At 43.4% G+C, this 16,886-nt stretch overlaps 1 protein-coding gene across 2 annotated transcripts in view; it reads right to left on the reverse strand.

Moving 5' to 3' along the window:
• Positions 1–2,808: 2,808 nt before the first annotated feature.
• The window catches only part of rasgrp3 (RAS guanyl releasing protein 3 (calcium and DAG-regulated)), a 28,250-nt gene continuing 14,172 nt past the window's right edge, over positions 2,809–16,886 (reverse strand). Inside the window, exons 3-16 of one of the 2 annotated variants that reach the window (XM_068567749.1) lie at positions 16,782–16,884; positions 13,801–13,863; positions 12,982–13,113; positions 12,619–12,766; positions 10,760–10,933; positions 7,731–7,847; positions 7,000–7,278; positions 5,731–5,811; positions 4,800–4,913; positions 4,574–4,689; positions 4,289–4,436; positions 4,024–4,060; positions 3,424–3,573; positions 2,809–3,270 (exon numbers count right to left, since the gene is read on the reverse strand). In XM_068567749.1, the coding sequence (XP_068423850.1) occupies positions 2,849–3,270; positions 3,424–3,573; positions 4,024–4,060; positions 4,289–4,436; positions 4,574–4,689; positions 4,800–4,913; positions 5,731–5,811; positions 7,000–7,278; positions 7,731–7,847; positions 10,760–10,933; positions 12,619–12,766; positions 12,982–13,113; positions 13,801–13,863; positions 16,782–16,884 (2,084 nt within the window). In that variant the 3' untranslated portion in view covers positions 2,809–2,848. Of the gene's footprint in view, positions 3,271–3,423; positions 3,574–4,023; positions 4,061–4,288; positions 4,437–4,573; positions 4,690–4,799; positions 4,914–5,730; positions 5,812–6,999; positions 7,279–7,730; positions 7,848–10,759; positions 10,934–12,618; positions 12,767–12,981; positions 13,114–13,800; positions 13,864–16,781; positions 16,885–16,886 lie in introns of those variants that run through there. The other variant, XM_068567748.1, reaches the window with a different exon arrangement.

Consider the following 16,886-nt stretch of genomic DNA (forward strand, 5'->3'; position numbering starts at 1 on the left):
ATAGCAAATAGCTGTTTGCTGTTATATTGATGCTCTGGATTTTGAATTCAGCCCCTTTAACCATGGTGTAGTTGTCAAGTGCAGGTACTGTAGGAATAAATAAAAAACATTGGCAATGAACACTCAAAAATATAATTTAACAGAATCCATCGTCCATCAGCATTCCATATTTAGGAAGGGTTATGGCCCTTTACATTCACTTTCATTTTGACTTTCCCTTTTTTGCATCAAACCATTAAAACATCGACACTCTTTCCCATCATGTATTTTCCCATCATTCCACATTGGGAAGTAACGGAGAGAACTTGCTCGTGGCTTTCACTTGGTCACACTGTGCCGGCAGGAAGTTTCCAGCCGGTGGCTGACAGTAACAGGCTTTGATCCGCTGGGTTTCATTCCACTCTTTTGTTCAGTTACGTATGCACATCCAGAATCAAACCGCCAGCTCTTAGTAATCTCACTGATCCCAAGCCATGGAGCGGTTATTCCCATGTGATGCACAGTGGCTGTCGGTCCCATTATCCACTGAGCGTCTCTGCTTCTTCTTCGTTCTCCCAGAGAACACATTATGTTCCCCCGTGCAGCTACACGGTGTCCACATGGAGCTTTGTGCTAAAGTCTACAGCGGACACGATAACTCCAGGTCACTGAAGGGGGAGCGCAGGCAGCCCAGCACGTCCTCCAGACAGAAGAGCCTCCTGGTGCCAGCCGTCAGGGGCTTTCTGGACCCCCGGGACTGGTCCTCGTCATCGTGACCAAGTCAGCTGTCCTGCAGAGGAAAAGAGAATTGAACATGGTTTGTGTCTGGAATCTCTAATATTTGTATCTGTATGTGACGTACTGTTATTCCTGCATGCCTTTCATTCATGTTCTTGGTTTCATTGTGTGATAATGTAATTAAGCAAGAAGGGACGAGAGGCAGTACTGTATCTGTAATAATGTATCATCAATAATGTATCTTTAATAATGTATCATCAATAATGTATCTTCAATAATGTATCATCAATAATGTATCTTTAATAATGTATCTTTAATAATGTATCTGTAATAATGTATCATCAATAATGTATCTGTAATAATGTATCATCAATAATGTATCTTTAATAATGTATCATCAATAATGTATCTGTAATAATGTATCATCAATAATGTATCTGTAATAATGTATCATCAATAATGTATCTGTAATAATGTATCATCAATAATGTATCTTTAATAATGTATCTTTAATAATGTATCCTCAATAATGTATCTTTAATAATGTATCATCAATAATGTATCTTTAATAATGTATCGTCATAATGTATCTTTAATAATGTATCATCAATAATGTATCTTTAATAATGTATCTTTAATAATGTATCATCAATAATGTATCTTTAATAATTAATCGTCAGTAATGTATCTTTAATAATGTGTCGTCAATAATATATCGTCAATAATGTATCTTTAATAATGTATCGTCAATAATGTATCTTCAATAAAGTATCGTCAATAATGTATCGTCAATAATGTATCATCAAGAATGTATCTTTAATAATGTTTCGTCAATAATTTATCTTTAATAATGTATCGTCAATAACGTATCGTCAATAATGTATCGTCAATAATGTATCTTTAATAAAGTATAGTCAATAATGTATCTTTAATAATGTATCTTTAATAAAGTATCGTCAATAATGTATCGTCAATAATGTATCGTCAATAATGTATCTTTAATAAAGTATAGTCAATAATGTATCTTTAATAAAGTATAGTCAATAATGTATCTTTAATAAAGTATAGTCAATAATGTATCTTTAATAAAGTATAGTCAATAATGTATCTTTAATAAAGTATAGTCAATAATGTATCGTCAATAATGTATCTTTATTAATGTATCGTCAATAATGTATCTTTAATAATGTATGTTCAATAATGTATGGTCAATAATGTGTCATTAATAATGTATCTTTAATAATGTATCGTCAGTACTATTCAAGGGTGTTGTTGGATTCATGTGTTCATGTTCATGTGTTATGCACACATGAATGTGGCTCAATGGAAATGTCAAATAAAATGTCTTTATTGCAGAAAGACGTCAGACTGTCGTCCTTTCCCTGGATACATTATTCATGAACTCACATTAATGCACACAGCTCTACAACAAGGCCCACAGGGGAACTAAGCCCGTGACCTTGTGGTGTTGTCTTTTCATTGGACATGTACGTTGATGTGAGTGTCCTTTTAAAAGAACAAAACAACACAATAACTCACCCATTTTTAACCAGATGGTGAATTTGAAGAGAATTTAATCTAAAAAACTTGTGAGTCTTGAATTTGTTCTGTTATTTGTCCAAACCAATGAGGCGGTGTGTCGGTCCTGTAAAAGACTTCAGTCATGGCTGCTGTTGTGTAACTTCTCTCGTTTCTCTTCACACATACATATCTCATTATGTGAACATCGATTTCCAGAAATCCTCCAGAACACACATTATGAGAAGCGATATGATCAACACCGAGAGAGAGAGAGAGAGAGAGAGAGAGAGAGAGAGAGAGAGAGAGAGAGAGAGAGAGAGAGAGCTAATCATCAACAGACTTTGTTGGAATGGTTGAATGATGTTTTCTGTTCATTTCAAAACTAGAAATTCATGAAGCCAACATCAGGAAGCCGGAGGATGACTCTTTAATAAACGCTGATATGAACTTAAACTGACTTTTGACCTCTGCTTTTAACCAATGCAAAGCGCGAGGAGCACTGGGCTGCTGTGAAGGGCCCGAGGAGCCACTCGGGGCCTCAGTGCCTCGCTCGAGCTGTGTTGTGTTTGATGTTCACGCGGTCCTCACACTGGTTCCATTTCACCATCTGTTAAAATGCTCCACATGCCACCTGCACGTCAGAACCCACGGCCACCGTTTCCTTTACCTTCCCTCTGTGTTTGATCCCGTTCTGCACACGTTCTCCTGAGACTTTGGACGCCTCCTGCGCGTCCACGCCGCACCGCGAGGAGACGGCCTTGTCGTTCTGATTCTCCCAGCGGGCACAACCTTTGTTCTTAGAGGATTTCCTGTGAGTCCTGTATTTCATTTTGGGGAAGGTGTGGGAGCCGTCGGTGGCCCCCCAGCTGTGTTCGGGCCACAGCGATTCAGTCTGCGTGGCCTGGCTGATGGTGGCCCTCTGCAGGCGGACGGAGATCCTCTGGGCTGAGCCGGTCATCAAGGTGATGGACTGAGTGTCCAGAGCTGGATCTGCCGTCGTGACAGCCGGGAACTCGAATACCTCATCCTCATCTACAGGACAGCACCCAGAGAAATGACCAACCAGTCAATTATTCATCAGAGCATGGCTAGAGAAGCTCTTATTCAACGTACAGTAAGTGTGTAGCTGCAATTTATGTCTGTTTGTGTCACTTTATTGAATAAATGCCGTTAGCTGGAAATGACCTTGGCAGGTGGGCAGCGCCGGGCTGCTGGGTAGCGAGCTGTGGGTCAGTCGAGCTGGAGAAACGTTGCCCAGGGAGCTGGAGCGGATCAGCTTCCTGCAGGCCAGGACCAGCAGCTCCCGACATTGTTTATGACAGTTAACGCCACAGTCTGCAAAATAAATATAGACACATGAACAAAACATAGAAGGTTGGCACTGACACCGATTCCTGAAGTTCATTATTTTCTTATTAACCAGTATCTTCTAGCGATAAAGCTAAGCTAGCTACAAAACCCTCTGAAAGACGGTTTGTTGGATTGCTACCAGGTTACATTCCCTTCATTGCAAACACCTTTCACACAACATCAGATGAAATACAAGATTGGCAGCATTTTGATTGCCTCTCAATGGTTCTCAACATGGCGACACCTCCATCTGCTAACAGCACCTACAGTACAAACTGTGCTAAATGTGCTAACAGAGCTATACTGTATATTCATTACAAGATGAACCTTATTTTACTCTGTTGGGATGGATTCAAGATTATAATATGATTATAACTAGTGAATAGTCTTTGGGTGGTCTTTACAGAAGATGCAATGACTCCAATGATACAATACCTTTGCACTTGTAGCCCTGTTTGATGATTCCCCAGAGCTGCAGGATGGAGGTGGATTCACAAAATACAATAAAATAACATTAGATAAAAGCATGGAGACATGAGTCATCACAATGTTTCCTGTAACAACGTACAACAGGGTCGAGACAGAAACATGACGTGGCTGAACGTGACATTTGACACGCGCCTGACAACATCTTATTAATTGCCAGAGGAAATTTAAGAAGACATGAAAAGTGCAGTGACATAACCGAAGAGATACCCACAAAACCAGCACAGTGTTCACAGAAGGTGGGTTTCAGGTACGTCATCTCCTGGAAGTTGTGGATGAAACCTGGACCCATTTTACTCTGGAGCAGCGGGTTAGCGCGCAGGAAGTATGCTATCATCTCATCCTTGCTGATCAATCCATCTCTGGGAGAAAGAGAAGCAGAAAAGTAGAAGAAAGAAAGGAGGGTTGAGGGAGAGGACAGTCATTTCCAGGTGTTCCAGATCTCCCAGGTCAGACCAAAAAAATACACATAGTTAATGGTTTCAGTGTCTAAACTCACTGATCTTTGTCCAAGACGCAAAAGGAGTCCAGGAATGGAAAATTAGCAGCGATGCTCTCAAAGTCCTCTTGAGAAATATAGCCGTCGTGGTCGTGATCGTAGTTCCTGAACACAGACTTCACAACGACAAGAAACACATTTTACACACGTATGCATCCCTCCTTCGTCCGACGAGCTGTTTTCTGCATTGTGTGTTCATGATTTAAAAGAGGGGTCGTCTACTCACACCCACCACCTTCCTGATGTGTTTATTGACCACAGAGGGGTCCGGTTTGGTGGTGACACCGGAGGCCCAGTCCAGTGGGACCAGGGGCTTGTTGGGAGTCGTTGGAGAGGTAGGCTGTGAGGAAGGACGCACAACGCATAAATAGTTGTTAATGCTCCATGGTCGATAGCGGAAATGAAAACTGTTTTACAGGAATGTTACCAGGTCAGTTTAGGTTAGCTAGTGAGGCTATGTGCTGGTAGCTACAGGAACGTGACCGGGTCAGTTTAGGTTAGCTAGTGAGGCTATGTGCTGCTAACTACAGGAACGTGACCGGGTCTGTTTAGGTTAGCTAGTGAGGCTATGTGCTGCTAACTACAGGATTGTGACCGGGTCAGTTTAGGTTAGCTAGTGAGGCTATGTGCTGCTAGCTACAGGAACGTGACCGGGTCAGTTTAGGTTAGCTGGTGAGGCTATGCGCTGGTAGCTACAGGAACGTGACTGGGTCAGTTTAGGTTAGCTAGTGAGGCTATGTGCTGCTAACTATAGGAACGTGACCGGTTCAGTTTAGGTTAGCTGGTGAGGCTATGTGCTGGTAGCTACAGGAACGTGACCGGGTCAGTTTAGATTAGCTAGTGAGGCTATGTGCTGCTAACTATAGGAACGTGACCGGTTCAGTTTAGGTTAGCTGGTGAGGCTATGTGCTGGTAACTTGGGCTAACATAGCTTCGCCCCCTTTTTGCCGCGAATGGTTGTGAAAAAGTGAACCACATAAAGTCCAGCGAGTAAAGTCAGGCGAAAAAGCATTGCAGCATTGCTCCTCACTCCCAAAAGTTCCACAGGAGAAAAAGAAAGTAGTCAAAGAAAAAAACAAATATTGGCAAATTCTCAAAAATAAATATAATTTAAATTGTTGAACACAAAATAAAAAAACATGTCAGCTCAAACTTACCAATGATTTGGGGTTGCGCGGTTCCCTTAGCAATGACAGCTCATAAATCTCATCTTCGGTGTAGTAAAGGTCTAAAGAAAGCTGAAGATACAATAGTTTGGTACATCATTAGTAAAAAAGTAACTGAAAGCAAAGATTTACTTTAATTTAATGCATTTTTTGGTGCTTCTCCAACAGGTGAGAGAACTGCCTGGTGAGTGATGTATGGCCACAATGGAGGATGCATATCGACTTTCTTTGAGCGACAAGCAGTGTTCCTGGTCCGTCACCACTTCGTGCCACTGGTAAGAGGGAGGCAAGTGTTGGTGAGGGCCGCCAACCGGCCTACAGCCGCCATGTTGAGGACGGTTTACAGCTTGTGGCTGAGGAATTCAGAGCTCCTGTTGTTTCTGACCCACTGGCACAACAGGACAGTATTTTTGAGGGCGGACGCCATTGCACACTGACATGGCCCAGAAAGCAGCTTTGCGCTTTTCCATTGTTCTGTCTCATCCCACCCTGTCGGAGTGAGTGAGGTGGGGCGTCGTGTTGGTCACGAAGCTTGGAGACTCTTCCCTGTGGACTCTGTGTAACACTTGGACCTTCTGGCAGCGCATCTCTCCCTGCTTTTGGACAATGACAGATTGTTTTGGAGTGAAGTCTATGAACCAAGTCCCTGGACCATAAGAACGTTTTGTTTCTGTTTCTACACTTCAAATTTGTGAGTCGTTTGCTTCTTTCAGGGCTCTGAAAGTCAGCTTTGTGTGATGATACATGAACACAAAGTTACAGTTTTATATGTTAAGGGATGTCTTTGTATTTTTTTGTCTGAGCGCTGACTGTTTTAAAGTGGGAGGGGCTCAATTGGAAAAAGGTCATTTCACGTTCTTCTGTGCAGCAATCAGGACTTAACAACGTAACCTAATAACAGTTGGAGGGTTGTTTGCATACGTTGTGTCGTTGGAATCTTAAAGCTACAATTGGCAATCTTGAGGATTCTGAATTTTACATATTCACCAACTAAAGCAAGAAAACGTCATTCCATCTTCAAAGAATATCCTCTTTTTTTATACAAGTCAAGTCAATACTGATATGCTTGACTTCATCTCTGGTCTCCAGGATGTCTGTAAGTCACATATTCCCACTTACAGTCCTGTACTTCCCATGTTCTCATGCATGCAAACAGAAACCACATAGACAGAAAGGAGAAGAGTGTTACGGCATGTTGTGTGGCGCTAATCCTTTTTAATTGTAATCGTAAAATGACGATAAACATGAGGTAATCCTCACCGTTAACAGGTAGATGAGGTCCATGTTGGGCTCCACCTGGGCCACCGCGCTCTGCAATGAGACCAACTCATTGAAGGTCATGTAGAGCTGATGCATCTTCACCAGGTTCACCTGGCTGCTGTCATGAATCCAGTCAGGAAAGACCACATGCAGGGCGATCAGGTCCTTCAGGTGCACTCCCAGGATGGGGATTTTGAAGCCTTGGCTTTCATTGAAGGCCTTTCGGTAACAGGAGTAGTTGTTGTTGGAAGAGACTAGCTCAGTCATCTCGCTCCAGATCTGTGGATGTTTGGGTTTATATTATTATGAAACCACGAAGTGAGTGGTGCATTGGTGGTCTTTCTGTGGGTGCAGGCGGGCAGTTGCATAGATCAAAAGTGTGCTTTCTTAATATTGTATTTATTTGTATTTTTAGAAAAGTTTGAGGATTTTCAACTGACTTTACTTTAGTAAACTTGCTGTAGTCAGATCCAACACTCAGCTGAGAAGGCTGTTGCTTTGTTGATAGCATTCCTCATACCATTGTCATCCAACTCATTGTGTTTAATCTAATTTAAAACCAATCACATTAACAAACAAAACTCAAATAAAACATGTTTAGGCCGGGTTTTCCCTCACACATGACAACTGGATTCACTTAAACCACAACCAAACCTTGTATATACGGATAAGCTAACTTGTATGTTCAAATGTTATATACATATATATAATATAGATATATATAGCCTTACCTTTACAACCTCTGGGGCCAGGTAAGAGTGCGTCTCCTTGAGTCGAGAGATGGAGCTGTGGCTCAGCCCCCCCACCAAAGCCATCAGAGTGTTGAAGTTCTGCAGCTGCAGGAGTTTCTGATGACACAGAGTGACAAAATGTAACTTGCTTACATAACGTTTGTCTAATCAAACATTTTCTGGTTCTGGTCTGTTTTATTACACAAGGTTACAGTAGTGAATGGCCCATTGAGATCACATTATCACCACGATCATGAGATGCCACCCGGTTTCCCCTCGTTGTTTATTGTCCAGCACTTGTCATAAAAAATACATAGAGATGTTTTCTTTAACATGGTATACTTTAAGTATTTATTAAATAAAAGCAACTATGAGACAGTTTACCGGCCTGTTCCTATCCTTTACCTGCCTGTTCCTGTCCTTTACCTGCCTGTTCCTGTCCTTTACCTGCCTGTTCCTACCCTTTACCTGCCGGTTCCTGTCCTTTACCTGCCTGTTCCTACCCTTTACCTGCCGGTTCCTGTCCTTTACCTGCCTGTTCCTACCCTTTACCTGCTTGTTCCTACCCTTCACCTGCCTGTTCCTGTCCTTTACCTGCCTGTTCCTACCCTTTACCTGCCGGTTCCTGTCCTTTACCTGCCTGTTCCTACCCTTTACCTGCTTGTTCCTACCCTTCACCTGCCTGTTCCTGTCCTTTACCTGCTTGTTCCTACCCTTCACCTGCCTGTTCCTGTCCTTTACCTGCCTGTTCCTGCCCTTTACCTGCCTGTTCCTGCCCTTTACCTGCCTGTTCCTGTCCTTTACCTGCTTGTTCCTGTTCTTTATCTGCCTGTTCCTGTACTTTACCTGCCCTTTACCTGCCTGTTGCTGTTCTTTACCTGTCATGTACCTGCCAGTTCCTGTCCTTTACCTGCCTGTTCCTGTCCTTTACCTGCCTGTTGCTGTTCTTTACCTGTCATTTACCTGCCTGTTCCTGTCCTTTACCTGCTTGTTCTTGTCGTTTACCTGCCTGTTCCTGTTCTTTACCTGCTTGTTCCTATCCTTTACCTGCCTGTTCCTGTCCTTTACCTGCTTGTTCTTGTCGTTTACCTGCCTGTTCCTGTCCTTTACCTGCTTGTTCCTGTTCTTTATGTGCCTGTTCCTGTACTTTACCTGCCCTTTACCTGCCTGTTGCTGTTCTTTACCTGTCATGTACCTGCCTGTCCCTGTTCTTTACCTGCCCTTTACCTGCCTGTTCCTGTTCTTTACCTGCCCTTTACCTGCCTGTTGCTGTTCTTTACCTGTCATTTACCTGCCTGTTCCTGTCCTTTACCTGCTTGTTCTTGTCGTTTACCTGCCTGTTGCTGTTCTTTACCTGCTTGTTCCTATCCTTTACATGCCTGTTCCTGTCCTTTACCTGCCTGTTCCTGTTCTTTACCTGCTTGTTCCTATCCTTTACCTGCCTGTTGCTGTTCTTTACCTGTCATTTACCTGCCTGTTCCTGTCCTTTACCTGCTTGTTCTTGTCGTTTACCTGCCTGTTCCTGTTCTTTACCTGCTTGTTCCTATCCTTTACCTGCCTGTTCCTGTCCTTTACCTGCTTGTTCTTGTCGTTTACCTGCCTGTTCCTGTCCTTTACCTGCTTGTTCCTGTTCTTTATGTGCCTGTTCCTGTACTTTACCTGCCCTTTACCTGCCTGTTGCTGTTCTTTACCTGTCATGTACCTGCCTGTCCCTGTTCTTTACCTGCCCTTTACCTGCCTGTTCCTGTTCTTTACCTGCCCTTTACCTGCCTGTTGCTGTTCTTTACCTGTCATTTACCTGCCTGTTCCTGTCCTTTACCTGCTTGTTCTTGTCGTTTACCTGCCTGTTGCTGTTCTTTACCTGCTTGTTCCTATCCTTTACATGCCTGTTCCTGTCCTTTACCTGCCTGTTCCTGTTCTTTACCTGCTTGTTCCTATCCTTTACCTGCCTGTTCCTGTCCTTTACCTGCTTGTTCTTGTCGTTTACCTGCCTGTTCCTGTCTTTTACCTGCCTGTTCCTGTTCTTTACCTGCTTGTTCCTGTCCTTTACCTGCTTGTTCTTGTCCTTTACCTGCTTGTTCTTGTCCTTTACCTGCTTGTTCTTATCCTTTACCTGCCTGTTCCTGTCCTTTACCTGCTTGTTCTTGTCCTTTACCTGCCTGTTCCTGTTCTTTACCTGTCCTTTACCTGCCTGTTCCTGTTCTTTACCTGTCCTTTACCTGCCTGTTCCTGTTCTTTACCTGTCCGTTACCTGCCTGTTCCTGTTCTTTACCTGTCCTTTACCTGCCTGTTGCTGTTCTTTACCTGTCCTTTACCTGCCTGTTGCTGTTCTTTACCTGCCCTTTACCGGCCTGTTTTCTGCCTGCTGCATGTCACCTGTCACCAGTCACTGCCAGTCCAAGTGCCATTGGAACATTTAAAATAAATAGCAATACAAATTGAATCCCGCTGCCTCCTCCTCATCTGCATTTGGGCTGATTTCCTATCCTCCCTAAACCACTGAGACAAATCCGCCTTGAGTCAATTTCACAGTTGTAATTGTTTTGAAAATGTGCCCCAGTTTATCTCCTGTTGCAGTGTATGTGGATGACATCAGCTGACAGCAAGTAAACCATGTTCCAGTTCAAATAGAAAGTGTTTGCAGATTGAACGCTCAGCACAGTTTCATGGGGAAGCATTCACCACAAACAAAAAGGATGACTCAGTTTATAATTATGACTTTTTGATATTATTGTAATGCTGGCTATTGAATTTCAGCCATGTTGCTAATGCAAACATTCGATCCTACTTTATTTCACATAAAATCATTTCTTAGTAATGCATTGGAGATAAGATATCCAATATTTTTTTGGAATGTACTTCACTTTGTCCTACTTTCCTTATAAAAAAAAGCAATGATGATAGCTTTTATGACAAATTTGGTTTGGTCCTTTGCTGTTGCACTAGTCTCGATACAGTTTCGGACGTTAGCCACATAACAATCATGATTGGTAGACAAAATCCCTGTTGCCTTATCCCTGTTGCCTTACCTGAGCCACATGGATGTATTTGGTAATGACCTCTGCACGGGTCTGAGGCGTTAGCTTGCTGAGCACCATGAGCTGGACCCACTGCGAGATCCCGTTGAACAGAGCAATGGAGCGCTCCAGAGTCGGGTTGTCCACCAGGCAGCCGTGGATCACGTAGCTCTGGTAATCAGTGAACTGGAGACAGATATTACAGATCACACATCCAGATGTCAATGCTGGAATCTTCATTGTCCAGAAAAACAGATCAAATGTGACATTTAGACTTCCATGAGGAGATGGTTTGTGAAAGCCTTTTTCCCAATACATGTTAAATGTCTTGTATGTGAAGATATGTCGACCTGACAATGGTACCCGAGGAAAGTCCATGTAATTTTCAAAAGGAAAATGTGGGGTAATCCTGTGTGAAACATGTAGCCTTTGGAGTCACACAGCAATATTCAGAAACTGAATGATGTTTCGTAAATCTTACATCTTTAGAAGTATATTTCTGGCCATGTGAGAACTTAAGTAAACTGCAGCAGCAGCTTCTCATGTCTCTTTCAATCTCAAACAGAAACACCCACCTGTAAAAGTGTTCATTTCACTTCATTCACGACTTCATGGTTTTGTCACACTTCCAATAACACCCTGAAACGATGAACTTCTTTCTGGCCTAGTTACCAATTAACCACCTTTCCAGTGTAAACAAGGCAGTTCTCCCAGAGGCCAGCTAGCGTCACATCAAAGCTGTGCAGCAGGTGTTCAGCTTCACAAGAGCTTCTTTAGGAACATTGTTATCAGTGATGTGAATAGTTCACCCAATTCAGGTTGGCCTGCTGCACCTGTCACAGACACTTTTCACTTCCCCAAGCCTCTGCATTGCCATCCATCCACTGAATGCTCTCAGACTGCCACCAGCTCCGCTGACTCTCTCCTACACCTGCTCACCTATGTCCACTTTCCTTCACCAACCCTGCAGCAAATAACAAGTCCATTTCCACTCGTTCCCTTTCAGACTCTTCATGTTGTGTCGTTCCTTTCTTTCCAGCCATCTGAACCTGAATCTGAGCCCGTACATAAAACTTTTAATTGGTAATCTGAAACATTTACCTGTTTGCCTGGATACTATGTAAGATCATTTTATCAATAAATACCTGAATCGTTCCTGTGTGCCAAATATGTTTCCCTGTGTTGCCTTGCCCTCACCTGCCTGACACAATCTGGCCCAAAATGGACCCAACAGTTATATTTTCTGTGGACAAACAAAATTAGGTGACCTAAACGCAATTCAGGGCCTTCTAGTCTTGCCTTCAAATCGATGTGACTGTCACTGGCCCACAAGCTAGTGTCTTCTGAGTCTGATTAGTTGTTACGTGGATTGACAGATAACTTTACAAGCCCTCCAGCCCCTCTGCGTGCTAGCGTTGGGATCGCTAGCCTCCATTAACCGACAGAAGACTGCAGCATTCTCTGATGATCAGTTGGACACCAACGACTTGAGAGATCTTTGGTTGGCAGTTTCCACAAACTTGTAGTGAGATTTTCCAGACATGGGCAACTCAAGACCAATATAAGGTTTAGTAGGGTGTCTTACTTCCTAGTTTCTGGGTGAAATGAAAAAGTCTCCCCTGTGCTTCCTGCAGAAGCTGGAATGGTGAGCAACATCTTTGCAACAAGACGGTATGCACTTATTTCATGCACAGTTTGTGAAATTTGTCACCGTAAGATTCATATTTATTTTCAGATAATAATGTTCACAGTTGTCTGTTGTTCTGCAGATTAAGTAAGTCATGACGGTTAATTTACTATTTACAGAAGACCCTTTTTGTGCTTGCTAGCATGGAAAAATAACTAATTCGACAGACTGTTTGTAGGTTTACCGATATCCTCCGTATGGACTTGAACTCCAGGAAGGTGAGATGTTCGGCCAGCTCCATTGGCTCCAGGTGGTCAAACAGTAGTGAGGCCTTCCCTTTCTTAGCCTGCTTCTTTCGCTGGGTCAATTTACGCATCCAGTCGTATGACGGTCTACAAAGAAAAACAATTCAAAAACAATAAACACAATCAATCAAGAAAAAAAGGGACACAGGGATTCTAAACACTTGAAGACTTAAAGCTGCAAGATCATCTTTTTGGTCATTTAAGGTTGTAGGTAGGTATGTTTATGAAAGTGTTTTACTGGTTTCTTGTTATGTAGATACAAAACAAGGACAGTTGGGCTCTAAGAGATGTTGGTGTCTTACATGGTGGAGATGTCGAGGAGCTTGAAATGCTCCTCACAGGACAGCTGAGCAGCCACAGCTCTGAACTCCTCTGTTATCCGGATCAGACACATGTCCAGGTTGAACTCTGCAGGGAATGTCACAATCCAGTACCTGAACACACACACGTAGAGATTTCAGCAGCACATATTTTGACAAAAAAAAGACATGCTCTAACTTTAGCTCGAAGGAATTTCCCCTTGAACCAGATGACCCTTGTGACCTTCTGACTTGTGCCTCATGTCCCTGTATTGTGGTGTTATTGTCTGTCCAGAGCTTTGATCCCACTCACTCCACCAAGTTTGAGTCAGACTGGCATCACGACGTAGAGTATTTCTGGATTAAGTAATGGACCAATAAGCAAAGTGGGTAGGACTAATGATCTCACCATCAGCGCGAGGCGGGACTAACTGTGGCTGACTGAGTTTAACATTCAGGAAGTTCCCTGAAAATTATGCCACATCCACAACCTAGAACTGTGGTATGTCCACATCCTGTGTGAGCGGCTGTGTTGTCCTTAACAAAACAGGTTTAGGCGCTGGTTTGAATCGTGGTTAAAACAATAGCTCAATGTTGATTGTTAAATTCAACAAAGACAGGAAATGAGCATTGTGTGTGTGTGGGGGGAGGGGGGGGGGGGCGCAATGGCTCGTTCTGAACGACTATGCCAGTCATGAGGTGAAATCTGGTAATCTGGTAAGGTGGCGTTGGCTTTCCTGTAGTCTTGTTGTATTTCCCAGAAGCGGATGAATCCAGAGTAAAACGTGTTAGTCTTGGATGATTGTGTGTGTAAGCTCTTACCTCATTAGATAACAAATCTTCAGCCGGGTTCTCTGGCAGGTGTCATCTTTGCTGTCACGGTACGTGGGGTTCAGTTAAGGACTTTTTTTGAAAATTTGACAAATCAATACACTCCAATGTTTAACCAATCAGCAATTGAGGAAATACATCATCGTGCTTTAAAAGTTCTATGTATGGCATTCAGAACTAGTACAAGATAAGCACACAAGGCAAGCAAGAGGCCAACACGCCCCGGGAATGAGTCTGACTTATTGCTGAACATATGAACCCAGCTCTTACTACCCATAATCCTGCAGCACCCCCCACAAAAAACCAGAGGGACCCGGTCCTTGTCTAAGTCCATAAAGCACATGTAGACTGGTCGGGCAAACTCCCAGGACCCCTCCAGTCGTCTTGCGAAGGTAAAGAGATGGTCCACTGTTCCACGGCTGAGACGGACTCCTCCGTCCGGGTCAGCAGTTCCCCCTTAATCCTCCAGACCTCCTTGAGGCCAACTGAAAGCCCTTCTCCACGGCCTCCCAGAATTCCTCCCATGCCCAAGTTTTACCATCTGTGACCGCCACTGACCTTCTGGCCTGCAGATACCTCCGAGACAACCAGACCCGAAAAGGACTCCTTGTTCAGCTTGACGGATTCCCTCACCGCCGGTGTCGACCGCCAGGTTCTCGGGTTGCCGCCATGACAGGAAACAATGACCTTCCAACCACAATTCTAGTCCACAGAAGAGGCTTTCAACTTGGTCCAGATTCTTTATCCTAAACCTCCCTCAGGATTTGTTGAGAGGTTCTTCCGGAGGTGGGAGTTGAAGACCTTCCAGACTGGATCCTCCACCAGATGTTCCCAGTTCACCCTCACTGCCCATTTGGACTTTCTATTGTCCTTTCACCGCCCACCAGGTTTCTCCATCATAGCCTACGTGAGCGTTAAAGTCTTTCAGAAGAACTATGGAGTCGGCAGGCGGAGCCCTTTCCAGGACCCCGTCCACCGACTCCAAGAAGGCCGGATACTCCGAATTTTGACCGGTGCATAAGCACAAACATCACTCAGAGCCTTGCTACCTGCAGGTGCATGGAGACGACCCTCTGGTTCTCCAGGGAGAACTCCAACGGTGGCTCGTGAGTATCCCCACTCCCGCCCAGCACCTCTCACCCTGGTCACTTCCTGTAAAGGACAAAGTCCAACCCGTCTCGAAGAGCTGACGTCTCAGAGCTTGTGAGCAGAGCCAGTGCTGTGCGTGGAGGTGAGCCCAACTAAATACAGCTGGAACGATGCTAGCGAGGTGACGTTCCACTTCCCCAGAGCTAGTCTAAGCTGCTGTTAATTGACTCGCCCACACTCCTGGCCCGGCACGCCACCCGGTCCGCGTGGCACCCGATCCCGATGCTCGTCACACCCGTAAAAACATCACTAAGGTATTCGTCTTCCAAAACCAATCCAACCTAATCAATAGCTACAAACACAAAGCACACAGGAGCTTGACGTGTGGGACTTCATTCTCAGCTCAGGATGCCTTTACATACAATGTTTAAATATAAAGAACTGACCAACAGGAAGCTTTACTGCAAGTTTTGTACGCAGAGCCCTTAACAGATGGGGCACACTGTGTTGTTGTTTGTTCAGACTCCAGTGTTGCTTCTTCTGAGAGTCTGAACTTCTCTCTTGGGCTCTCTTTTTGTTCTTCAGCAACCCAAGTACATCAGCAAGAACACTGTTGAAGCTTTTTACAAGCCATTGTGTCTGTTCTATCTCTGTGACAGCAGCTTTTGACCCCATCATTGAGTGTGGCCGCTTGGAAGAGCTAGACACACTTTTGTCTACGGACATGATTCTCCATTACTTTTTAAAGCACCCAGAGAACACGCAGACTTTGCAAGAACAAACTTTTCAGACTTCAACACAACTTTGTTTCCAGTTTCCAAAAGACAGTCAACAACAGACAGTTGATTTTTTTAAAGAATGACCACGATTGTTCCATAAACAACAACAACAATCTAATCCACAATCTTTCCCTTACCTAAAAAACATATTTGAACCCAAATTGTAGTTTAATTTGTTGTGTTCTGTTATGTTGTTCACTTAGTACACATGACATCTTTTGCACTTCATCCTGATAGAGGATCCCTCTTCTGTTGCGCTGCCTGAGGCTTTTTCATTTCTTTCTGCCCATTTAAGAGTTTTGTTTAAGGGAGTTTTTCCCACAGAAGTTGTGTGTGTACAGAGTATAAAGCCCTCAGAGGGGACATTTTGATTTTGGGCAATACAAAGTACATTTAATTGAATTGATTAAACCTAACAAAAACGTGTTGTCACATGTTAAACAGAGTTCTGTTCAACAGTGATTAGTAACTAAATATAATTAAATCAGATTCGTCGTGGAGCCGGAGGCGGGAAGGAGATGTAAGATAAACATTAACTTTCCATAACCTTGATTGTCTGTTTCATTCATATATTTTAAATAAAGATCTAAATATACTGTGTATTACAGTATGACAGCATCTTTATATTATATACAATTAGTCTGAACAGAGAGATACTTATATAATCTTAGATACAGTTAGAATGTGTGTTGCTAGTCTGATTTTTTTTTAAAAATATCTTAATCTATGGTTCAAATTGTTTTGGAAATAGAAACTAAGCCCTAAGTTGCTCCTTGTGCGCCTCACAGACTGCTCCTGATGCGCTCATGCACTTACAAAGACATTGATTCAAGAGCAGATCGATTCTGCTGATTCTACACTTAACTGTAGTACCACAGCGAGAGAAAAGGCGAGGGAAAGACTCTCGCTATCTTCACTTTGAGATTTAACTTGGATGTCCTGTGAGGTGAGGGATCATTTATCGAATGCATCATGATAGCAGTAGTACACTGAAGTACTTTGCAGTATTTCATTAGTACACTGAACGTCTGTGCATTAGCAGTAAAGCACTGTGTTAATGTGCATCAGCTGGAGTTCCTACTGCGTTTCCGCCGGACCGGATATATCATCAGTAGTTTTCCCGCCAGTTCTGAAGATGTAATGTACCAGCGATGCATCAGCAGCAGCGTGCGAGGAAGCAGGCTGGCCTTCAGATCCCCATGGTCATCT

This window comes from Clinocottus analis, unplaced genomic scaffold (genome assembly GCF_023055335.1).
Source record: "Clinocottus analis isolate CAN_PGR_092001 unplaced genomic scaffold, fCliAna1.0.p SCAF_8, whole genome shotgun sequence".
NCBI lineage: Eukaryota > Metazoa > Chordata > Actinopteri > Perciformes > Cottidae > Clinocottus > Clinocottus analis.